Source organism: Acromyrmex echinatior, chromosome 11 (assembly GCF_024713525.1).
Source record: "Acromyrmex echinatior isolate Ae372 chromosome 11, ASM2471352v2, whole genome shotgun sequence".
Classification (NCBI taxonomy): Eukaryota; Metazoa; Arthropoda; class Insecta; order Hymenoptera; family Formicidae; genus Acromyrmex; species Acromyrmex echinatior.
Window position 1 is genome coordinate 10198609 of NC_141862.1, and position 27663 is coordinate 10226271.

Sequence of the window (27663 nt, forward strand, 5' to 3'; positions counted from 1 at the left end):
TAACCTCGCAATTAAGATTACTAAGTTTTTAAGAGAACACAGGAAAATATTGTATGCAAATAAAATAAGTTTTTTTTTTCAAATATTTTAAAAATTCACAAATCTTGATAAGTTCATCACAAGCAAATTCATAAATCTTAATAAGTTCATCCACAAGTAAATTTATTCAAAATATATTCTGAATCTTAGTAGTATAAATTTTATAGACTTCGATCAAGATTATTAAATTAAAATAAATTCAATTTTACATAATCTTATTACATAATCTTCTTCAATCAATTTTATAATATTTTTCAAAAGAAAATAAATTCTTGATTTGAAAACATATTAATAAGTTTTCTAAAATTTATAAGTACATTTTAAGATTATTATTACAAAAATATTCTTTAAAGATAACCGTTACTTAAAAGAAAAAAAAGTAAATTGAGAAATCACTCATCTTAGCAATAGAATGATATTTTTCTGTGTAACTCTTTTCGAAGTCGTAAAACTTCTAGTCGTTAATTTGAATTTTATATTTATGAAATTATATTAATAAGAATTTTTAATAAAACTTATGTTTTAGAAATTTTATTAAAAAAAAATACATTTAACGTATAAAAAAATTATACCACTTGTTTCCCGGATTATCTTTGTTTAAAAAAATGTACATATATAGGTACTCTTTTTCATGATTCAGGTATGGTAACACTTCGTAATCTTTCGTAGAAAGGTAGAAATTCTATAAACCTAAAATATGTTAGCACTTTGTTTTTCGAAATTACGGTCAGTTTACCTCGAGATTTGAATGTGGACGTATCGGCCTAAACTCGGCTAATCCGGAGAGCGGTGGATCGTCATTTATCACTGAATAGAATTTTTAAACTCGATTTTCTTTTCTTCGAAACGAAAAGCTGCGAGACACATTTCACGTCGTCCAGTAATCGACTGCGAAATAAGACGAGGCAAGGAGGAAGCCAAGTCAGGATCAAAAAGATCTTTAGAACCAGTTTTGCTGGACACCTTGCAGGATGTGCCTGAGCTGAAAAATTTGACGATTGATCAATTCAACCATCTCCCGCGTCGCATCGCCCATGGATGTCTCCCATCGTAATTTATTTGAGCATGGTAACAGAGATAAATGCCGTCGATAATATGCTACTTGCAACAAATATCGGTAATGCGTAACAATTAATTGCTGCGCGTTATCCGTTGCCGCTTATCTCGCGCCGTGATGTGGGGGCAGCGATAACGAGCCGTCTTTATTCGTCGCGACAAGAGCATAATCAGTTCAATCCTCTCGCGAGAGTTGCCGCGTTCGCATAAGTCGAATAACAAACCGCTCTTGTCTTTCTGGAGCAATCGTATACCAGGCAAGTAGGCAAATGCGCGTAAATGCGCATTACGCGATATGGTCACGGACGTAACAAGCCACGTGAATGAAAGGCGTAAATGAGGGGAAAATAAAAAAAAAATGTTGAAGAGCGTAACACCCGCATATCACAGCTTACGGTCGCCTACATACGCGCAAGGCCGCGACGATAAAGACGCACCTATGTACACCGTGTCCTAGAATTATCGTTCCGTTTCTTTCATTCGGAGGAATGTTTTGCGCGTTAATATCGTGTCAATTTTCTCTCGACTAAGATTCCTAAATCTCTCGTGCCAAATAAAATTTCGTAATAAAATTTCAAAAAGAATTAGACTGGTCATCCTAATAGATTCGTCCCGCATTCGATTTCACACATATATCCTATTCACATCAAGTCAAACATTAAAGGTGCCTTTTCATGCTGATGCTCGACACTCATTTTCATCGTCAAAATAGATTATATGAGCGAAATTGACGCTAAATAGTGAAAACACATGAAAAGGATGTAACGTCATGTATGTAGCATTCAATTTTGAACTGAATGACCTAACTGAATTTATCCAACTTCCAACGTCAGACGCTAAGCGTCTAACTGAGATCACGTGTTCACACTGACGCTGCTTTTCATGCAATAGCACCTTAACGTTTGTGTAATAACGGTTGTGAAAGTGGAATTGGAATCACGATATATATATATATATATATATATATATATAGAGCGATAAATTATCTCTCGTGTAAATTATCCCACCTCCCGTATTTTAATTGTTAAAATACGAGATTATTATTTCTGCAATACTTAATAAACGCGAATATGAAATCAATCGATTCTCGTGACATTTATATGACGATAATTATATTCAGAATGTGAAATATGATACAACACCAAAACATATAAATATAATAAATGTATTCATTGATTTAATATAACTAGTATACTGCATCATTATCATATCTTCATTATTATGTTCTTTTTACATCCGTCTTGTGACATTGTGATGCGTTTAACATATTCTATTCAAATGTAATCTCTGATTTCTTTAACATTCCATTTCGAACAAACGCAATCAAAATGAAAAATCTAAAAAGTGACAAGGTCTCTTTCTTTTTTTTTCTCGTTTCGTTGCGTCTCGAATGTTATAGCCAAATAAGGAATCTTATTTGGTCGATAATATAATATTATACAATCAGTACTGTCAACCAATACTGATAATATTATTGACCGTGCATGATTAATATTGATGGATTGATAGAATATTGACTGTGATCCGAATTTCTTCATTCTTAAACCAATATCTCAATCAATAATATGTTAATATTTATTGATACACAAAAAAATATCTTTCTACAGCTGAAAAAAGTATTCAGTTTACTTTCTTCTTTTTGAATAACGGTTATCTTTAACAAAAATATTTTCTTGAGAATGCTTACTCATTATGAATTTTAGAAAAACTTTTATTATTAAGCACTCAAAATAAGAATTTATTTTCTTTTGAAGAATATTATAAAAATGATTGAAGAAGAGATTTTTTGCTTTAATAATTTTGATTGGAGTTACTAGGATTCACAGAATATATTTTGATTATTTTGAAATAAATTTGATATTTGTGATAAACTCATGATAGATGTGTGGATACACAAGAGATTTTGAGATAAATAAGTAATAATTACTTAAAATAAGTAATTATTAATCTAATTTAAGGAAGAGAAACAATATTTTTGGTCAAAGCGGATCTCAAATAATGCTTAAATATTTCGGTGCGAATATTACATGCGTTATATACATAACAATGAATTTACATTCAATTCTGCAAACCGATATTTTTCCGTCTTGAAATTATTATTTATTTGCACACAGTATATATTTTTCTGTGTGCGCAAACAATATTATAGACCATATTATTCTTCGATTATTGACTGTGTAAAGTCTGTACTGTACATAAAAAACCGAAATATTGTCAATAATATGATTATATAAGATTGTGAAAATATTGATGTGTGTTATTAGTATTATTGATTCAATATTACCGATCAGTATTATTGATCGTATAAGATCCGCAGAGTTGTCAACGTATACTTGATCTCAACAAATCTCAAAATTAATAATCGATCCACCATATTGTATGCGCTGTGACATATATACTCGTATGTTGGCAGAGCAGAAGCTCCGATTATCGACGAGTAAAGGTCATCCTCGAAGGTAATTGTGCGTCCTCGACTCGATACTTCAGTATCAACGTCGATACTCGCGCATTCGGTATAACGCCAGGATAATCGCCACATCTCAAGGCTCGATGCTTAGATCCAAAGATTTTTAATACGATACTATCGAACAACTCTACAATCGCGCCAACTTCACGAATACCGCCGACATTCCCCGTTGAATATAAATTAATCGCGAAGAGGCAAAACCATTTTTAAGTTTACAACGCGCTTATAAAAATAATTGTAAATATATAACATACGGTAGTTATCTGAATAAAGTACCTATCTGAATAATATTAAGTCATTACAGGTTAATTAAAGCCATATTATGATCTATTCTTCTAAGATATCGCTTCATCTATACGTGACTCGTATAAAAGAGTGATTTCTACGCGTTACTTGTGCGAGATCACATTCGACCTTCTGAATGCCGCGACCGACCTTCGTTTTAGGGTTACTTCGCGGTGCTGATGATTTCAGGACGTCCCACTTCTCATTATGATACTCAGATTCGACTACTAGAATGGCAAGTGGGTCACACGTAAAAGTAACTGTTGCGGCAGCGACATTTCGTGTCAGTCGCGACTGATCACGGCGCGATGCAATACCACCTTAAGCCGGAAAACCGTATTTACATACATTTACGTATTACATGTGCGTGTTACACATGCGCATGGACATATGTATATATATATATATATATATATATATATACATAACGAAGATTCAAGAAAGAAACGTCCCGAGACAATAACGCGAAAGGAAACTTCCGCCTCGTAATTTTCGTCCCCGAAGACAAACGTCACTTGTCCTTAATTTTTTTTGACACCAGTTAAAGGATTGCGAAACGGTCCCTCGATCATCGAGTCGACCACTGAAACACTGCGTGTGAACCGGCATTTTGCTCGCTATACACATTTAAACGCGATCATTATTTCAATGCTCAAACGTGTCTACCTTTCTAGAGATGCTGATTTTCAGCTTTAATCCGATTCAATTCCATTCGCCCGAACAATATTAAGTATTGCAGGAAAGAAACAACCGCATTCTACATTGTAAAAGTTTTTTTTCGCCACGTATAACGTAATGAGAGTTGACTCACGCCATTGCCTTGCGTACTTGTGCAATCGGTGAAAACAAAGTTTACAAAATCACCCATGATTGGATCGAATGTCTGATCAATCGACATCGTGAACGACAGAAATTTCTCGAAACTTCAAGTAACAATTTAAAATAGATAATTTCATTATCGGATGATAACCTTTTGCTTAAGTACTGAAATCATACACTAAACATCGAATAACACGTAAGCTCTTGGATTTTATATGCCGAATAATTGAATTTGAATGTCTCATTGAATGCCAGAGTGCTTCGAAGAAAACCGGAGTATTCGCGGTAACGCTTTTTTTTTCGTACATCGCGGAGTTATCGGGAGAGGAACATTTTCCTGATAATTTTCCGGGTCTCTTCATCGGAAACATATCCGCATGACTGACGAATTCGCGGAATGTGCTCTTCCGTACTCTCCGAAGATTCAGCTTCGAGGTAATGCTGGTAATAATGCGCTATTCCCAGGTAAAACCTACATCTATATATATATGCACATATATATATATGTATATATATATATATATGTATGTATATGCAGCGGGTGCTCTAAGAAACCGAGTGAAAGGCAACAATGCGAAGGCGAGCGTTCGCACGTACACACGTACACATAAATACACGATCGAGCACGTGCGCAACTATCGACACACACGAATCTATGGAAGAAGAAAAAAAAAAAGAAAAAAAAACGACCACCACACTATCGCGAAACCGTGTCTCATATAAATACAGAGACTCTTCGCGTTCATGATAAAATTACGCGAGAAGGCAAGTGATGAGATCCACACGAACGAAAGAGAGAAAGAGAGGATAGGAGGAGAAGGAGGATACGACGTGGCATGATATATACGTGTCAAAGTCGTATGTTTCTATGTATCGGGGAGGCCCCATCGATGATTGTCGCGCACGTATCGTGCTCGATCGTGCCGTGCATTGCTGCTACACATGAAATCGCATTGTGTATGCACATACACACGGACAATACAGATGCACATTGCGCTGCGCCTGCCCTGCCTGCTGCCACGATTCAGACGGATATGCTGTATAGAGAGAAGGCCTGAGCGGAGATCGGTTCTCCCTGAGTGCGTCAGTCGCGACAAGGACGTCCGCTAAACAGCGAATTATACTGGAATAATCGCTCCGCGTTCTTAGCACCCGTGGCCCCGGAACGGAAAATAAAGAAAGATGGAAAAGATTATCCAAGTGTCGCGATCGATAATTTAGGGGTAATACCGAACGGGTTTTCCTTTGTTCCTTTATTATTCAGTAAAATATACACGTGAATATGAGTACACCGAAAAAATATACGATACTAAATCTTAACACATTTTTTTTTTGAATAGTAATAAGTAAAAGGACAACCTAGGTTTATTTAAAAAAAATTGCATCTTTTCTTTTCCAAGAAAAAAAAATGAATTCATCCGATCGTTGAGAATTGAGACGTTGTAAGAAATAATCGAATATAAGTAAATATAAGTATTAATTCATAGTGACTGTGTATAACTGAGATATTTATATGTGCTATTGGAAAATTATAGAGATGTATTCTGCTGTATTCTCCGGGGATTCGCGAAATGACGCTCGTGACAAGTCGTCCTTAAGAGATAAATTTCCAGACAACGATGTCGAATGCAGGTGGCCCTAAGGCATTATCTAGTCCCAGCTACTTGTGCAAAGGTCAACGGTGACGCATTGATCTTCAAGATTTTTAACGGTGGAATATTGTCAAAGGTCAGCATAAAACAAGTGTTAACATCTCAATGGTATGAATGGAGAAGTGAAGAGAAGAATGAATACAAATCAAAGATTTCTAAGAAATTTTAAAATTGCAGGATTCATTCTATGCCTCTGTGTGTGTGTGTGTATTTTCCCAGTAATTATTCTAGATTCAGTAACGAGTCAGACTCATTTTCTATCGACGCAAGTCTCAAGGATTAATTACGATATTGCAATTCGAGATTAATCACGTAAGTGATACGTCATAAGAAATCAATTCGAAGTTTCAGTTTAACAAATCTAAGATGAAGAAATGTATGAACGATCTGCTTCTTTAATTTCTTTTCTTTTCGATCGATGGAATCTATTTTCTTGGTCTTGGTCTTGGAATTGATGACAGAATCATCTTGTAGAATTTGACTTGGTACGATCCGTTGTAATGCAGGCGAACAACGACCACACCCGAGAACAAGGGGAAGTCGATGAAGGACGAGGAGAGCAGGTCAATTACCTCCAGATCACTGAGAGAGATTTCATATCGACAATCAGCCGCTGCTGTCGTTAAGGAACGCCAACTTGTGACAATTATGCAGCATTCTTTTTAAGTATCGTCCAATCCGAAGGGCGTTTTTTCGAAACAATTCAACAGAGTCGTGCGCCGATGGATAAATTTTTATCAAACGGATAAAAAAAGATGATTTCATCAACTTCGATTAACTGCAGTCTTAGTTAAATAATAATATCTAACTGTACACAGCTGATAAATTACACAAATTTACGATTTTAGATTGAAGATAGAATATTTACATATTCAATGATAATTTAAAAAAAAAACGTTACTATCAGCTCGATAACTTATACTAATTACATGCCTGAAGTTTTGATCCCTCATATTATATTTGATCCAACTAAATTTAAAAAAATGTTACAGTTAAGATGCTGTAATTACATTTAAGATTTAATAGATACAAATTAACCTGAAATGGCACAAAATCAGTTTGTTTATATCTTTCTATTATACATTGCAAAAGTATCGATTAACAGAGTTTAGGAAGGTTTAAGAGACTGATCGGTGGCGGCAGCGAGAGAAAATGGTGTATAACCTTGCTCGGACGACCTCGATCGCCTTCAGGAAACCTCCGATGTGTGGAACCGTGACGACACATGTACACACACACACACACGCACAACACACACAAAAAACACGCACACACACACGTGATCTTGCGACCACTCGGCCGGCTGGGAGATCAAGCTCTTAACGTCGGTTGCACGGAATCGTGCTACCGTCGTGAGATTTTTTTTGCGTGATACGTCCGATCATCGTCACGATGGTCACGCGTAGATATTCAAATAGACGAGTAAAAATTTGTAATTCAGATATACAGCAAGCTACAAAATCTACGAAAAACGTAGATTTCTTCGGTTTGCAGTTATAAAGGTAAAATAACATGAAATAAAATATTGCTAAATAATTTAATGGCTGTTCGTGTCAGTAAATTAAGAGAAGAAAAATGCCGACGTGAATCGACGATCGAAGCACTCGCACACCTCTCACTCTCACTTTTTTTTTCGCCGAAAGAAAATTTCACCGTTCTTCTCTCCTTCGCTTTATAACTCCCTCCATTCCTACATTCTATAGAATATATTTTAAGTAATCAGCGAAATCCAGTTTTTTTACCCCACGATCTATTCTGACCGCAGAAATTTTTAGGACGAATGTACAGGTTGATTCATAAAAATATGAGTGTATACGATTAAGAGGCCATTTATAATGAAAATAATATTGTGTAGTAAGTCTATCCTTAGCCCTCCTTAAATTGTTTTTTTAATAATTTTTTCACTATAAATGTGCAAACGATGAACAATCAAAACGATGAACTGTAGAAAGTTAATTTTTTCAAAAGTGGGAATCCCAAGTTCACATTCATCATTGAACTCTTATCTCGTATCTCCGTCTTGTGATTATGAGTAAGTCAAGAAAAAATCATTAATGATTTATCATGTATATTGATAAAAAATTTACTAAATTTTAATGAATATTTTTATTTAAATAATATTAACTAAATATTTAGTTAGTATAGTAAATAAATATTTATTTAATAAAAGAATGATATTTAAATCAAATTAATGATTCTTGTCAATATATAATAATCAAAATGTCAATATATAATATCAAATAAATATTACATTTAGTAAATATTTAGTTAGTACTATTTAAATAAATATTTATTAACATTTTTATTTTTATAAATATTTCTTTTTTTCAGTGTACTAATGTTACAGCAATTTAAAGAAACACGATGATTTAAGTGTAATAGTTTTGAGAAATGTTCTATACATATGCTATTTTTTTAACAAACAAGATGGAAAACATTTTCTTTTTTTTTTAGTGAAAAATTAAAAATTTTGCATGTTTGCGATTCACGGACGTCGATTATCTCTAATCTTTTGTTATCTTTCCGTGCTCGCGCATTATCGACCAACCGACGGATTCTCAATGTCGTAATTCCTTTATATGTTGGACATATGATTTTTGGGGAACAGAAAAAAATTTGCTTTTACTCACCCCATCATTTCCTAGGAACTGTATATTAGGTTTTTCGCCAATCTTATGCTGAAACAGAAAAAAAATCAAGGTTAATTATTTTCTTCATAAATAGATGGAATGCAAAGCAAAGCCCCAGCAATTAAAGAATAATAAATAAAACAGTTGTTAATCATAAATAAAAATTAGATCGATAAGAATAAATAAAATAAGAGAAAAAAATTCTGTTTTCAATCGAATCTTGTTTTAATAATATATGCATGTAGATTTACAAAAAACATATATTTATAAATATCTCCTGACTGAAGTAATATTATTGAATAATATTATTTGCAATAAATTCTTTATAATGTTTTGAGATCATTATTAATTGGATGATGTAATTGGTGATGTTACTTCCACATTCAGTTTACGATTGCATTTTGAAATCCGACAAATTAAATCAACGCGCAGTTTATGGAACCGAAAAATGTATATGTAAATCTATGAATATTATTAAGCCAAGATCCAAAAACATTCTTTTATTAAATTAAATTCTGTTATATATACACACATACACACATACACACACTTAAATTTTTTGTGTTACGCAAAAAAATATTTTTAGAAATGCAAAAAATTATGACACGTTGCGAAAGAATATTAGATGTTTTGCCATGTGAATAAATCTCAGGTTGATAAAATACGCGGATGAGGACTAAAGAACGAAGTCATGTCGTAGAATTCCGGTCGCGAACGTTTATCGTGCAAAGTGTTACAACAGTCAATACGAACGTGGGATCGATTAGCGTAATTACCTATCGCTCGTCCAACTTACAAGTCATACAAGCAACGAGCGACTGGTAATTGGCGAAGCGAGCGCGTGCGATCGTACCCGCATAGAGACGAGCGTAAAATGCGATGTTTTGCGACCGCGTGAAATTGCGGTGCATGATCTCGTAATCGCGCGGCGAGTTGCATTATATCGCGCGGATAGGCGGGCGGTGATTTTTGCGTGTAACTTTTACATACGCGCCTCTGTCTCTTGGTGATAGCTTGGAAAGGGAAAGTATCGTCGGTAAGAGCTCCTAAACGCACTGCTTCTCATCGTTGAAGGCCACACGCGGAAAGAACGGATTTTGTTAAAAGAAATGTCGCTGGATACATATCTGAAAAGAATTTTGTTAGACCATCGAAATAATTTTATTAGAAACTCAAATCGATTGTTAAAATACCAAAATTTTTTGCGACGTTGCAAATTTCCAATACAATTATTTTGATGGTCTAACAAGACCATTTTCATATCTGTATTTTCATATCTAAATTTTAGATTTTTCAGCAAACTCTGAAAAAAAAAAATAATAATAATTTTGTTGGAAATTCAAAACGGTTGCTAAAATAGCAAAAATTTTGCTCGTTCGTCTAGCAAGATCTGAAAATAATTTTATTATTTCGAAATTCAAATCAGTTGTTATGTCAAAAATTTTTGCAGCACTTCATAATTTTTTCCAATATGATTATTTTGACGATTTAACGTCAAACTACTTTTAAATCTATATTCAGTAAAGTTGTTTGTCTTTCAGCAAAGCTGTTCTTTCTACACAGAAACACAGAAAAGAATCCGAAAGAATGATAACTCTCTCGCATTTATTGCAGATCGATTTTAGAGTCGGTCTCGAATTTAAAGACAGTCTGTCTTTCACAAGAAGAGAGTGTCGATACACCAATACATCTTATCTCTAACGATCTGTTCATATTACCAATCAGAGAAGAAGCATCTCGCTTTTACATATCCCGCCATATCCATCGATTCTCATTAGACTCACATTAGACTTTATGATTTGCTAATGCTATCGCCTGTACAACGATGCAATACGATATTTGTACGAAGTAATATAAATATTTTACGCAGTTTCAGCTCATCGTCGGTTCAAAGCTTGTCAGAGGAAACATGTATATCTGTATACCTACACGCGCACACGAGAAAATTAATCGCGTCGCGGAAGATCGCGTTTACTCGAGCGCGCTGGGTCGACCAAGATTGACCTCCGAGTATAACGGCGCGCTATGAGAGTGTCGGAGCTCACAGGTGAAAAATGATTTCCTTCTTTCCCGCGGCGATCGCGCAAGGAATATCGTCCTGTGTGATTTCACGTACTTTCCTTTCCAATCCTTTAACGTGTAAAACACTTTAATAACCAGTGTGTAAACTTTTCTGTGATTTTCTTCAAAGGAAGGCTCGGGAAATCTTGAACGCCCACGTTAATTTGCGAAAAAAAACATTTCCAACTAATTTAATGCGAATGACTTAAAAGCGAAAGCTCTCGCGAAGACTCGCAGAGTCTAAAATTGTACAAAATGGTGCAAATTACGGAAAAGATCGCATATCTAAAATGAACTCTACAATTGTCATGTTTAATTTTCTCTCTCTCTCTCTCTCTCTCTCTCTCTCTCTCTTACGTTCTATCTGTGTCAATGTGGAGTGATATGCTTTCACTGATTCGACGATAATTCCTCATCGTCGAGGAACTTGGACTGACGATGGCTCGCGGTTACATTGGTTACACTTTGGCTGGCAGAAAAAGCCACGATGGTATTAGACGGTGGTCGAGAAGTCCATTACGATCACGCTTGCATGACAAACAGAGTGTCGTTGCAGATCTTCTACGTGTGTGAGTGTGTAGGAGACAGGGGTACCCAGGCGTAATGCGGCGGGCAATTATATTTCCATGGCGTGTTACATAAACGCGACGAAATAATCAAGCGCCGTCCCGCTCGGTCGCTTTCACTCAATAAAGGGATCCATTACAGTTTTAATTATTCTAATAACTGCCTCAGTCTGTTATTCGAAAGTACATATCAAATTATCAAATCGCATCGTCATTCTCAACATTTCCGCTCTGTGCAAAGAACGGAATAGCATAGCGGATCTATTTAAAAACATGAGTCTCCTAAATATGAGCCTGCGAGAAAATATTTTTGAGGCAAAGACTGTTCGGCAGACGGTTCGATAGGAGATATAAGACACGCGCAGCAGAGAACCTTTGAAAGACACTCTCAGAATTAACAAAAATCGTCAACGTACGTATATTGTCACATAATGTTAATAGAACAAAGTATTTCCTTTTAAGAGAGAATCTTTCTCCCTCGCATCGAACTGAAGTTTCATCGTCATTTATTACCATTATATCAAGTGCGGGTTATTAATCTCATTAGTAGGAAATACGAGAGGTAGAAAGGATAAAAAGACGATTTCAGAGAAAAAAAGATTTTAACTGATCTGCGATCAAATTTATTTATGAGAATATTTATGAAACGTAATGAATGACGGTATTAGACTTGGGAGATGATATTTTAAATTTGCAATCCTAACACACGATCTTTAATTAGGTAGATGATTTAATGATGCACAAGTTAATAGATGGGATGCTTAAAAAAATCATTAAAAAATTTAATTTAGTAATAGTTACACTTTTTACTAATGTATTATGTTATGCATTTGAAAAAGAATCTGCTATTAAGGAATCTTTTAACATGGACAAATCAATCAAAATTTTTTGGTTAACTTTATTATAATTCTAGTTGAAATAATCAAAGAGATTTCATTGATATGATTAGAATTTTCGTCCATTTTCAAAAAATGAGAAATTTTCAGAAATTTTTCTCAGTGCAGTTAAATTTACATTAATTATTCCCTTACAAGATACAGGAATATAAAGATAATAAACTTCAAATCTTCTAAGCATCTGGGCAATACTTTTTTCTTTTTTCAGAACAAAGTATAGTTTTAAAGAAAAACTATACCTGAGGTGTGCTGTGATCATCCGACTATCATTAAAAATTAACATCAGGGAAAAATAAGAATACAAACGTAATATAATTGTACAATGCAACTCATATCGTTGTAAGATACAAAAAATTCAAAACATAAATGAATATAAAGTCTTTGTGTATAGCTTTATCGATTAAAGAGCGAATGGCTGATTTTTTTCTACGTTCTACCTCGACAACGAGACGTCTCGTGCGCCACGCAAACGACCTCGAGAAAGTTCTTGCCAGCCATTCCTCCCGAACAAGAGAACCTCCTCGTCGGCAGGTCAATAACTCTACGTCCTGAGTACAACCCCTGATTCCCCTCGTCTCTTACGCATCGCATTCTCACCCCCGATGGCGGCGTCGGTGGCGGCGGCGGCGGCAGCGACCCTTTATCCCGCTCTCTACCAAAATTCGATTTCTGAGCCTATCGTTAACAATAGCACGCCGTACATCTTAGTTCTCAGTCTACGCGAGTTATCCGCGATTAATTATTTCTTCTCTCGTCCATCTCGCGCGACTATCGACTTCGCTAACTGCTGATACATTTTGATTACTAATTAATCATAGGCGAACACATGCTATGTGTTTACGTGAAATTTCTTCTTATCATAATCATGCAGCAACGCGCGTTTTTCCCCGACTCGTCAAGCCACCGTGTTATCGATCTTTTATCGTTATATAGTGCTATAATTCCATCGACTTCTCGATAGGGACGTTGATTACTTTCTAACAACAAGTGAATCATCACCAACGTGACGCTAACAACTTGATTATGAGAAACAGAAACGATATTCCGACACGTGTTCTTCCAAATAGGAAAAATGGATGTCTCTGTTTAGAAACACTTTGTCTCGCACGCGATCGAGAACGAATGAAAAAGCAAGAAATTCGTGTTGCGCACTGTAATTGTGCGTGCATGCGATTACGCAAGTATATACACATTTTACATGCATTTTATATCGCGGCCTGATATTACACCGCTATAAGACGGCTATTCTACGATATTTCGAAGATATCTGAAAATATCCTCCCATCGAATTGAAAATAGCGAGAGAAACACTTTTCTCAGTTAACATTTGAATATATTCCGTTCTTAAATCCAGTCTCATATAAATATTGCAATTTCGTGGCAATTATCATTATTGAATAACAAATGTGCATACTAAATTGCTAAAAATATAACGCATCAGTAAAAGAAGAGAATTATTATGTGCATTTTACAATATGAATAAACATGAATGTAAATTTTGTAGCAAAATGTTTATTTGTAGTAAATGTTTATTCGTAAATAAAAGCAGTCGAGAGTTACGATAGCATTCCTCAATTATTACTGCTTGTATTTATCGCAGTATTTGGTTTATTTATTGCACTCGATAAAATTATTATCGTACAGAATAAAAAAAACACGTACTTGTTTTAGAAACGGTCCTTGTTAAAATTTTATATTAAATTTTTTAACATATTCGAGTGTTGTAATAATTTAATGTGATTAGGTTATTTAAATAGTTTGTATTAAATTGATATCCAACATTTTTTAGTGTCAAAATAACAGAATTTATGAGTTATAAATAAACAAATAATATAAACATGTATTTTAAAATGTAAATTCTAAGATAAAAGAAAAAATATAATAAAATTATGTTAACACATAATAAATGTTAATTTTACTGAAAAGAAATATGCTTCTACGATTTGTTTACAAAGTGTCAGTTTTACTCTCTCTTTTTTGTGTTAAATAATAATAATCTTTTTAAATAATACTTAATGTGTCATCTTCTAACTGTGTATTCATCTTGTACTAAATTAACATATAAATTTGAGTGGACCATTTGGGACACGTGAAATGTTAAATTTAACACAAATTTTCCAACGGTGTATAAATAAAATATTTTTCCTCCCATTCACAGGCGTTTGTAACGATCGTTGCAGAACGCTTTACAAAGGGTACGCTTCAATTTTCAGCATTCAGTATCTTTATTCATGTTTTCCTCCGTTTACTTCGGCAAATAAAGGCGAAAGCGTGTGTTCCACTTTAATTTCTGATCCAATTTTTGGAGGCAGATACCGCGCGCGATTCCGCGAGTGCGGGCGCACTGGGGCGCGTTGTTTTGCAATCATTTTGCAATCGCGATGCAGGAAAATAGGAACATATTATATCGGTTCGTTAACCCTGAATGCATGTAACAAACCAGCTGCTGTTACTGCTACCGCTGTCGTTGCCGACCTACCAGCCGACACGCGCCATGGTGGTTCTAATTCGCGCGGCTGGTACATATAATAATATCATTGCGGCAGCGTTAATCGCAGCAAAAAATTATCTAATTAAGTAACTAAACGGAATTGTATGCGCCGCGCGATATGCTTACACATATAAACCACATTCGTGGCTGCGTGAACTTTGATTAACTATTTATTATCGGATCAATTGAATTATTTATTGTCAGATCACGTGGCATGCCTAAGATCTGTCAGATACAAATGCCAATTACGATCATTGAATACTGCAATTATATCACAGCTGATTTCACCAAAGATCCGCGGATCGGTACCGATAGAAAAAAAATACATATCGGTCTATAGGATGACGTGTGTGTCTTAAGCGTTGTGTCTACAAGATACTAAAAATTAATTCGACATCTCGGACGGAGAAAGAATTGACTAATCGCATTGATCATGTCATGGAATTGTTCAAACGCGATTGATTAATTCCTTCTCCGTCCGAGATCTCAAAACGATTTCTCATCGTGGATCTTAGGCTTTAGATCATGTCTTTAGCTTTGTACCGATTTCCCCAAAACGTCCAATTGGGGAAGACTATAGTTCATGCTTATGCAGGTAAGTAGAACTAAGAGAAGTAGTACACGATCAGCGGAATAGCAGGCCGCCGTCGTTCATAACCAGACGTTCGCTTTCCGCGTTTAATAAGAACGGTGGGTCGCGTCCGGCTTGGTGCTCGCCGGCGCGGAAAAGGAAGGCGGTTCCCCAAAAATCGTTCGCTCTGGTCGGCTCTCAATTAATCGACGTGCGACGAGGCACGGTTGCCGGTTCGCAACAGGTAAGCAGGCAGGCACACATCGTGCGCTTGTTCGCTTCACCACGACGAGAAATTCGCCAACACCGCCAACTGGTTCACTTTCTCTCGGGCGGCGAACTCCAGGCTGTTCATTCTACCTCCCGTACGTATACGTACGTATATGATCGGTGCACGAGGATAACACATCCATACGCGTGTACGTACGTGCACACGCGTGTGCGCATGCGTACCGATCGACTTTGAAACAGAGACTTCGCAGACACTGGGATCGTGCCGGACCGATCGTAGATCCGGCTGTTTCAGGCTCGATACTTAGATGCCTTAACCCCGGCACAGTGCACACCAATAATATTCTACACTGAAAAAAATTGTAAAAATCATTTGTTTAAACAGTATCAACTGAATATTTATTAAATATGAAGATAATATTTATTTGGTACAAAATTATTTTTTTTATTTAAATATCACTTTTTTTATTCAATAAATATTTAATTGATAATAATTAAATAAATGTTTATTAAAATTTAGAATATTTTTTTCTCGGTGTACGAAATGTCCAATTATTTGTTGAATAATGTTTCTGTTTACACGAAAAGAGATGATTTTGCAGAAAGATCTAAAGTTCTGCCGAATACACGTATCTGAAAATAATTTTTTATCGAATTATCAAAAAATAATTACGTTGGAAACTAAAAAAATGATGAGTAAAAAATTTTAATAATCTAAAACTCAATTTAATTTTTCGAATCTCCAACAAAATTATTTTTAGATCTGTACCCAACAATATTTTAGATTTTTCAGCAAAATCATTTTTTCTGTGTAGCTTTTAAAAATGACTATGTGTGCCTATTATTATGAATATTTTTTCAAATTTAGACATTAACCAGCACTTAGAAAAACAGCTCCATTTAAGACATATTTGCAAAAGATAACAATATTTTTTGAAGCACGCACCCCGAGTATACACGAGTATTACGTAAAGAAATTTTCTTGCCGAATATAACTGGATTTACGGATAATAATTTAATCCAAGTATGTTGCGTCATTGCGTAATCAGCATTACGCATTAGTTCCTATTGGGATTAAGAGGCTAGATCGGAGATTCCTTCGGTTGCCGCGATCAAGAGACCCGCTCGACCGCGATTACTATCAATCTGCGAATGCACTCTCGTTAATAAGCGTTACACGGGATTTCGCGCAGTGTGCACAGACGAGTAGTGGCGACGGTAGTGGCGAACCGGGTTTTAAAGATCCGGGCGCAAGATCGTCGTAATCAGAGCGATTAGGTGTGGCCGCGATAAGCGCGTGCAGTACCGCCTGTTCGTTCGTCGTCCGTTTAAAGGTGTACCGTACCTACATTGTTTCTAGGCCTGCCGACAGCCTGTCGTCACTTTCGAACGGTATGCCTTTCGAAATGCATTCGCATAAGCTGCTACTTTCTCGTAGCTTCTATTCCCGATCTGTCTGCATCATCGATATCTGCCGTTATTTTCCCTCGCGTCTGTCAGACCGCAGAAAACAATTACATGTATTTTACGATGGCACTCGTCAAGCATTTACTCGTCAAACATTATACGGGGCAGGAGGGATAACTTTCACGTTAATCATTTTTCAGAAACTTGCCGTATAAAATGTAATGAAATACAATTAGGATCGAAGGAGGTACGAGAGAATTCTACAACCACGTTACTCAAATTTAATTATTATAGTCGAAGATTAAGAAAATTACGGTCTCTGTAAAGTCATGTAACACACAACGACATTGCGCGAGTGAAGATACCGGAAGCCTCAGTACATACAGTGCTCAGTTACGCAAACGTCACGAGGCAAAATGGTAAGCACGTGAAGGCTATCGGTCATAATTATGGGGTGTTAGAGGAATGGTCTTGCGTCAGTACTATACTCAATAAATCATGCGTTACGCCGGGAATTAATATTTCCACGACGGCGTCGTAGTCGAAACGTCATCGTCGTCGGCTCAATAATCTTACAATAATCAACCGAGATCGAGACGACTACATATATCTGCAAATGTCAAACGAGTTTTGCACACCACCTTTAAGAAAAGAAGAAGAAATTAAACTCTCTGCTTGGTCAATCGTTACCAATCTATTGCTGAGATCAAATAAGCGAGAGATGACGAAAAGACCATCGTGAGATTTGTTTTAACTTTCTTCGCGCGTAAAAATCGTATTATCTTGCGAGAAACGCGAACAGCTAAAAGTCCATACATCATCAAGTTGCGGAAAACCAGTATTCAAGCTGTGTTATTAATGCCTCATTTAGTAAAAGAAACTTCGTAAAAGAGCATCTTTCCCGTGAACTTTTATCTTTATTCCATTATTCATGCATATACATTATTTTTATTTCTCATCGACGCCGAACTACAATGAAGTTTCCCGTTTGTTCTTCAGTATAGTAGAGACGAAGATTTATCGGGGATGAGAAAAACGAGAAAGGGAAACGGAGTAGGCATCGATCCTGAAAAAACTCAGTGACGACACAATCTCACAACAGAAATTAACGAAGCTCATTTCCTTGTGGTTTTCTCGATCGATCAAAACCAAATACATTTATAAATTTTTTTATTTATGCAAAAGTAAATCATATAAAATCTCTTAAACTTCTCTTTATTTTGATTTAACTTAATATCTTAAGACAAGATTTAATGACATGTGTGAAGATGTATTTAATATTATAAATTAATAATATCCATATTCTTATTAAATTGCATTTTAAAGAAATCCTAGACTTTATTATTAATTCTTAAACACGATTTTCCGGTTCTTTACTAGGTGACGTCATTCAAAGCTTTCATCGTTTTAAAAAATATGAAAAAAATCATTAAGTGATTTTTTACGCAGACATTTTAGAAAGTATGCTTGAGATTGTGTATTTAAAAAAAAATTATGTAAATGTTAATACATAACTTACTTGAAACTAATTAAAAAAAAATATGCAAAACACGAATGACTCATCTTGCGTACTAAGGATTAATTTCGAAAATAAGATACTTAATAAAAAAATAAGGCAAGCAGAGAGTGATTTTAAGACTCCTTATAAAAAAAAGGTGCACGCGCTAGCAGATTTTTTGGTGCTTTAAATCGTCGCAAAACATGAGCAAAGTTGGAGATAAAATAGATTTATCGCCTGTACGCGGTGCAATACGATAAATAAATCGTATAATCGTGTAATTCGCATGTACTTTACGCGATCGTTTCCCCGCGAATATCTCCGAGGGGCACACAATACGGCATAATTCGCTATCAAGAGACACAGTAGGATTTCGCCCCGTCGTACATTCGGCGAATGGGCAGATTTAAATTACCAGTCGCGCGGCTACGACAATCAAATTATCAACAAGACCAAACTCAGTTAGCCCGGGATACAATGGACCTCTGGCCGCCGCACTCGGGACGACGCCCTATTTCATTCGTTTTTTTTTTTTCGCAGTCGGCGAAAAAGCATCTCGTAGAACCGAGAATGGGGCGGAGGACAAAGACGCGTAGGTGGATGGGAGACGCGTGCGGGTTCACGGAGGGAAAAACGAGAGAAGCAATACGAAAGGACCGGACAAGCGGGAACCATTATTCGTGCGTTACCTTCTTAAAGGCAGATGGACGACATGTGGGTGGGGAACGGAAGAGACTGAAGAGAGCGGGACCGGGAAAACCGGGTGCTACAGCGAGAAGAACCGACTGACGTCTCTCCATTTTTCCGAGTCGAGGATTCTGAATCGTTTCGCGGGGAATTCTCGTCGACTGTTAAATCGTAAACCAGACACCGGGGCCCTTCGCGAGAGAGCATCACCAACACTGTCAACCGGCTATGTCACATCGACCTATGTCTACCTTGCGCGTCTGTATACTCGTGTTTATGCCACGCCAAGTACCACCTGCCCTATAGGGACGTATATTATGCCGCATTGAACCTGGCGATTCACATGGGGTGCCGTCGCACTCGGAAACCTCTCTACAAACGTCACACGCAAAGGGTTCCTCAACCTCGGGTTATATCCTGATGCAACGAGAGAAGCATTCTCAACTACCCGAAGACTCGTGGCGTCGATAACGACATTATTTTGTGATAAAAATAGAAAATGTCACTTGGTTAAAGATACTGCTAATCGTACTGTAGCCGAGAGAATAAAACAACAAAGTATTTATCGCGTGACAGATAGACAGATGTTGACCGTTGTTGACCAAAAGTATTTTAATTTAGAAGTTCTGAGATTAAATATCCGCAGCTTACGGTGTACGTAACCACAGAACTTTCCAGTTGCCACGGAAATCGGAAAACATCGCGCGTCCACGATAATTGCTCATTCTTGAACGTTTATTTTGAGAGAGAACACGCTTAAATAGTAGCCGAGTAATGATGCATGGAAAATAAAACGATAATGTCATTAAGCTCAACGCGTCCTGGATGTGTCGTCGTTTGTGGAACGTGAGCGAGCATGTTGGACGCCGCCTCGCGAAGTTGTGGTTTGTTTTTCGTCGTTTATCATATTTTGAACACATAACAGTTATATGACCAGACTCGCGATATTCCCACCGGACAATTCGCACATCGTGATATTTTATCCGTTTCGAACAACACACATTGGCGGCCTAATTAATTCACTGTCAACTCACCGCACGGAACTAGTTTTGCCTCGAAACGAAATAAATTCTTTTATTCCGCATACAAACTCTCGCGGTGTCCCACGTGCCCCCGATTTTAGTAAACTTTCCAGACCGTCACGTAGATCTACTTTTCACGAAAAAGGGATCCGTATGTTAATTCATTAACCTTCCACCGATAAATAGGATCTTTAATCTAATTTCAACTAATCTCATCACGATCCCATTGAACTCGTATCAAATTTTTTTATAGAAAGTTTATTAACTGTATTTTAAATAAGGTTCAATGCGAGACTGATTATTAGTTCCTGTTATTAGTTTTAATTAAAAATATGTAAAAAAGGATCCAAAATATAAAAAAAAAGTAATAAAAATATAATAAAAATGGTTTTTCAGGATTAATGAATTTTATTTTATCAATCTTTGAAAAATAAGAGTCCAGTGAACCCACGACGTTAAAAGTGTAACATTTTTTTAAAAACCATCGTCGATATTTTGATTATGAATTTTAAATCTGTAAAAAATAAATGAAATACAATCCCGATTTCTATGATGATAAAAATTTGTTATATTTTCGACAAATATACTAGAATTCTTTCAGATTTTTATATAAACTGAAATAAAAAATTTATTCTGTTTCTTAAAGAATTACATTGTTGGTAGAAAAATAAAAATTCATGTCGATGAAAAGTTAAATAGATAGGATTGAAAGATACGCAAGTTGAACAGATGAAACGCTCAGAATATTTCAAGAAAATTTTAATTTGATAGTTATATTTTTTATTTAATATATTACGTTGTAGTTAAATTTACATTAATTATATCTTTACGAGATAAAGGAATGTAATAATAAATTTTAAGACTTCTAAACATCTGGTGGAAAATACGGTTATTTTTCTTTTAAAGAAAATTAAATCTAAGGTGTGGTTTCCTCACCTATCCACTTAAAGATTAAAGCTAGTAACAATAGAAAAAAATAGCAGTAAGACGTAAGCGATAAGCTAATCAGTCAGTCACAGTCAAGAATGCAAGGCAATAACGTAAGCAGCAATAAATAAAAAATGTTGTTCCGTTTATTGCTTACGTTGTTCTATGCCACTAGCTCCAACCTTTTAAATAGTTACGTGGAGTTGTCAATCCAGATGTAGTTTAAATATAATATATTTAACGAATATAATATGTAATATATTTAGTCAAAAATATAACAAGTTTCATCATAGAAATCGGATTGTATTTCATTTATTTTTTACAGATTTAAAATTCATAATCAAAATATCGATGATGATTTAAAAAAAAATGTTACCCTTTAAAACCTTATTCTAAAAGAAAAATAAAAAGTATTCCCCAGAACTCTTACAAGTTCTCATTATTTTTATATTCCTCTTTCTCATAAGAGAATAATTAATGTAACAAAAAATTTAAAAAAATTAAAGAAATTCTACCACTAACCTAAGACTAATAAAATTATATTAAAATACTAATGTGCAATTACACATTTTTTGAAGAATTGTTCTAAACTATTCTATTTAGTAGCAAGTCTATTTAGTTTAATCAAAATTTTTAACAAAAATGACAGACGTCGGGAGAGAAGAAGGCGTTATCAATTCGTAGAAACTCGACAGTTTCGAAGACTTGGTAGTTTCGATAGATCGGTAAGAGAGACAAGAAAGACTTGTCACTTCTGATAGTAACCGGACACGTTGTCAAGTGACTCGAGGACTTCGAATAGAATCGCAGCGTACTGGCGGTTACGGCCCGGAAGCTACGTCGATATTGACAGAGAGCTTCGGTGACGGTCGGCGGAGCGGTAGTTCGATGCAGGAAAGAAGCCTCTCCTCCTCTCGTACGCATGGTGTACGGCCGCTGCTATTCATCGCGATTCATACATGCAAATCGTGTTTACACACCGTCGAGTGAGAGACGGCGCCGGATGCACGCTATCCTTCTCGCGTCGAGTAACCACCGTACGCGGCTGAGTGAATGAGAACGGTATCTTCTTACAAAGCCAAAACACGCAGCGGGGTAAAAGTTAGAGGTTGCCGTTTAAATCTGAGAACACAAGTGGATAGCACGAGAACTTTGTAGGATGACGCTAAGAGACAATGGATTCCCATATAAGAGAATACTCTTAGGGAGGGTGAATAGCATAGATATTCGCTTTATGGTAAATAGATGTGTAGAGCAAAATCGTATTCTACATATTTCAATAAAAGTCAATACGTGGTCAAATATTAAAACGAGTAAATCTCTTAACGGCATGTACCACAACGCAAGATGTTCGAAGAGAAAATTTTTATATTTTAATTATGTAACATTTGGAAAAATAAACGTTTAAATTGAGTCATCATCTTCAGTATTACAAAATTACAAATTCGGAATAACGCATACAGTCTCTGATATTCTATTTGTTAACGCAAGTTCACCACATCCTGATAGGACTCGTAAAAATTATTGCACATCGAATTTGGAAATTATACGTGAATAACCAAAGAGGACTAGCGATTGGACTAATTGACTGAATTTTAACAATAGACAATTTAACAAGATTATACACGACATAATGTCCGACTATCTTCTCTTTGAAAATTTAAGTCAGCAAAGATAACTTGTGAACATTATCATTTTGAAAAAAATTTTTCTTACAATTTATAACTCGGCATTTTAAACTTTGTATATTATTCTGTATTATATGCGTTATTCCGAATTTGTAATTTTGTAATAATGAAGATGACCTAATTTAAGGTCGAAACGTTTATTTTTCCAATTGTTACATAATTAAAATATAAAAATTTTCTCTTCGAACATCTTACATTGTGGTATATGCCGTTAAGAGATTTACTCGTCTACATATTTCATACCAAGGAATTAATCCTCTGCTGATAACGTGGAATTTTATAACTCCTTCAGATTCTGCGTATATTATAATGTACACATCAAAATTTGAAGATAATATATGAAATTATTTAATTCTATCGATATCATCCGAGATCTGATGTACATACTAATGTATAAACAATCAAAATCTTGAAGAAAATTATTTTTATTATCATAAGTCAGATTATATTTCACTTACAATTAGATATCTTTACAGATTTAAATTTATTTACCAGAATTCAAAACATCGATGATACCTTTAAATACTCCATATCGTTAGTTAAAGATATCATTATTCGAGAGTTTTAAATATATCGATATAATAATGAAATATAATAATAATAGAAGAGTTGTGTAATAAATAATATAACTTTTCCTTTATAAAGCGTACGTCTTTGGCCAATATTTACAGTCAGTTCTCAATATTTACAAGACGGTCTTAAGTACATTTTCGAGACGTGAATAAGTTAATCGCGTATTTGTATCGAAACTTAAGACGTCCCAAAATAAGAACAAACTATAAATAGCAGCCTTTAATTGAAAAGTAAATAGAAAAAGTATTTTCTATTTACTGCCCACTCGTCCGCAATAGCTATAAAGGAAAATAGATATGCTCTGTTTCCCCGCACGAATTAAGCCACGATTTATGCGACACTCGACCGTATTGTGACCGATCGATGACGCGAATTGTATCGAAATCGAGTGCTCGCGCCAGAAACTCGTAGGCGGATAGAAAATGTCACCTCGCAACCGGCACCTTATAATTCGTCACGCCACGGTGGCGTTTCACAACTGTGTACGACGACGGCGCCGGGTACGTAACACCAAAACGATTCGCATCGTACGTTGGCCTGGTGTGCGTGTTGTGCGTGCACGCACGGGTGATCGCGATCGGCGTCTCAGGAGGACAGAGTGAAAGGAGCGCCGTAAATTAGACGGAGAGACAAGGAACGACAAGGAATTTTTTCGTCAAATCTGAAATTCGCTAAGTTTGTTCCTCGACTCGAAGACGTGTAAAGTTAGCACCTCGACTTTTAGTTGAGAATCAACTCGAGAATTCTGATTAGAATTCCAGCTTCGGAGCTCTGTAATAATTTTATAAAGAGGCCTGCAGGCAATTAATACTATTAAACGGGATCAGCACCGATGAAAAAAATCTTGCGTTCAACTTCCCAAACGACACAAAGTATCCAAAATTGAAACGTAAGGCGCCTTTGGCGTCTAAAGAAAGAAAGATGTCTTAAAGACTTCTTACGCCTTAAATTTAGACCTTGTGTTGTCTGGGTTGAGTCGCAGGAATCGGCTAAGTTTTCAACACAGAGATTCGCCTTTTCGTACGAAAACGAAATAAATAGAATTGAAATATTTGAGGCGATGAAAATATGCGAGAGACATCAGATGTTACGTTCTCGCGAAATCAAGGCTAGTTTTGAAAAGAAAGTTCGTGAGGAAAGTCGACGTTCTAAAAATCAATGATACGCGATATATTTATAACATATTTATGGCTCTGATATATTTATCAAGAGCCATTTGCAATCTTACAAATGCACGCACGATGATTACACCTTGTGCGAATCAGCTGATCTAGAGAGCCTCCAATGAGAGTGGCGCGACTATATCATGTACTTATAATTGATCCATTATATTTCAGCCATTCGATTTATGTAGTGGGAATTAATGAAAAGTGTCGTCGCGAAGAGAAATTCTGAAATCTCAAGCTTATAAGTTTGTCGCTCGCAATATACGAGATCCCGGCGGACGCATTATTAACTTTAGTATGTATGCAGCCTCCTACGTATGGATCTGAGAAGATGCAGATAGAATCTTGCGCGACCGCACGCGTCGTCGCATTCATCATTGTCCGCTGCCGTCCACCATCACGAATTCATTAACATTACGACGTTCGTCTAAACGGCGCATTCTGCGAAGTACGCGATGCCGCGGGCTTGAGGCCGCCGAGCCATTTCGTACCATCGGAGAGACCAGAAGAATCGGGGTTAGGAGGTTAGAATCGGATAATTTCGACAAAATCGTACGAATGCCTTGGCATCGAGAAATTAAATTGGCACTATTGGCGATCGTCATTCCGTCGAGAAAATGTTCGCAAATGTTCTATTTATTAGGCAGCGGATTGTTGGCAAAACCGCTCAAAATCGAGTTGATTTAACGAATGAATTAAATTAATTTCACTGCGCACAAAAGTACGTACTGTTTCGCTGAAGTAAGTAAAAATTTAGTTAGACGCAGATCTGAAAGTAATTTTGCACCATCAAAATAATTACGCAGGAATCTCAAGCATGATGCTGCAAAAAGTTTTGACGTATAGCAATCAATTCAAGCGTTCTCTATAATTATATTAATAGTTTGATAAAATGGATCTGTGCGTAAGGTTAGTACGACAGTCTCTTAATATGAGAAAAACATGACCGTTCCAGATACTTTTCAGATACTTCAGCAAAATTATTTTTTCCGTGTGTGTATTGTTAAAAAAAAAGGCAATCTAAAAGGCAGTCTAACAAAGATTAATATATATTTTTATATATATGCTTTAATATAATTTTATAATATAGTCTTTCTGTGTTCGAGTGTTTTAATTAATTTTTTTATCGCCAACTTTCCTTCACCGAGCACATATTGCAAAAGGCGAATACTCGTTTCGAACATTTACAACAGCTTTATATACCGAGATAAAATCACAATTGCGTCCGCTGAATACATTACAATCAGCCGCGACTTAATTTGATGGCGGTACCAAGGATGAAATTAATTTGCGATGACGATCGCAAGACCGATGATTGTTCCTGCAGCGCGTTTTCGAATGGCGACGAGTATGCGAGAAATAAAAATCTAACACTGTTGTTATAAACAGTTTGAAAAGAGAACGCAGCGAGCGTAGAAATTCTTGTAATTCCGGAAATTTTAATACCCGCACCCTCGACACTGCAAACTCGATTGTTCTTGCGAGTTGATGCTGGAATTCGAGACGAAATCGAACGACAATGAATGCACATAATACTTCTATATCGCGAATTTGCATTCTTCGCGATTAACACAGTAAATTGAATCTTTTACACAGAATTATTGAAACAAGAGAACAAACAATCAAGTATTGCCTTTTAATTTTAATAAGTTTTGAATGAAATATAGATAAGAGACATGTATATATATTTGTAACTTTTTTCTTGCATATTAAAGAAGAGAAAAAATACTTTCTACAAAAAATCTGTTTTTTCCGTAAATAGCGTTTAAACCGTCCAAAATATGAAAAAAAATGGTTTAAATAAAATTCAATATTCAAGAGTATTTTACAATAATAAAAAATGTTTGATACAAAATTTTTTATTAAAAATTTTTAGTAAATTATTTATTTAAATATAAATTTTAAAAAAATCCCATTGCTATAAAATAGTCGTAAAACTATTTTTTTTTTTAATTTTTATTTATTGCATTTTTTATATTTTTGACGGTTTACACAAAATTCACTCATTCAATTTCTGCACGAAAAGAACGATTTATTTTACTGAACTAGGTATCTAAAAAGATATAGATATGAAAATAATTGTTAAATCATTAAAATAATTATGTATAGAACGCTCAAATCTATTGTTAAAATGTTAAAACTTTTGCAGTCTGCATAATTATTTTGATGATCCAACTAAATTATTTTCGACTCTGTATCTAACTAAATTTGTAGCTATTTACTGTAACTTTAAAACCGTTCTTTCCATGCAGAAAAAAAATCAATTTTTGTAAAAGAAGGATCTTATCCCCTTAATGTACAAAGAAAGCACTTAAAAATACACATCCTATTTTTGTCGGTATTTTATGTTCAAAGCTTATTAAAACTGGGAAGAAGAAACATATATTATAGTTATGGTTCTTTGTGAATTATTCTCAATAAAAGTAATAATAATATCATAAAAGTAGTCATTTTATAAAAAACTCATGTCCAATGTTCAAACACAATCACTACAATAACTACTAGGATATTTTTAGTGTGCTCATAAATACTTGTTTTGCAGTTTTAGAAAAACCCGAAACCGGATAATTATTAAAGAAAAGAAAAAAGAGAAAGTTCAGAAACTATTCGAAACACAATAAGAGCATATGTTTTTGCATTAATGTATAGTTTTATGCATTAGTGGCATTATCATCTAACATCTTTTCTGTCAGGATTATAAATATCATATTATAATGAACATTACATATCCTCGGATGTGTGTGTGTGTGTGTGTTTGTTTCATGATTAAATTGATTTGGAAATAATGTATTATTTATTGAATATATTAAGATTTTTAACGGAAACAAACTTATCTAAATCCCGTAGAATGTTTAATATAACATTAGATACGCATTCATTTCTTCGTTGTGCCCGCCGCATTATCTGACGTTATCGGAGAGATAATGCCAT

At 35.3% G+C, this 27663-nt stretch overlaps 1 protein-coding gene across 1 annotated transcript in view; it reads right to left on the reverse strand.

Moving 5' to 3' along the window:
- Su(Tpl) (Suppressor of Triplolethal) overlaps positions 1–27663 on the reverse strand; it is a 106216-nt gene that overhangs the window by 66121 nt on the left and 12432 nt on the right. The window contains exon 2 of the mRNA XM_087411445.1: positions 8949–8996. Coding sequence (XP_087267571.1) covers positions 8949–8996 — 48 coding nt within the window. The remainder of the gene's footprint in view (positions 1–8948; positions 8997–27663) is intronic.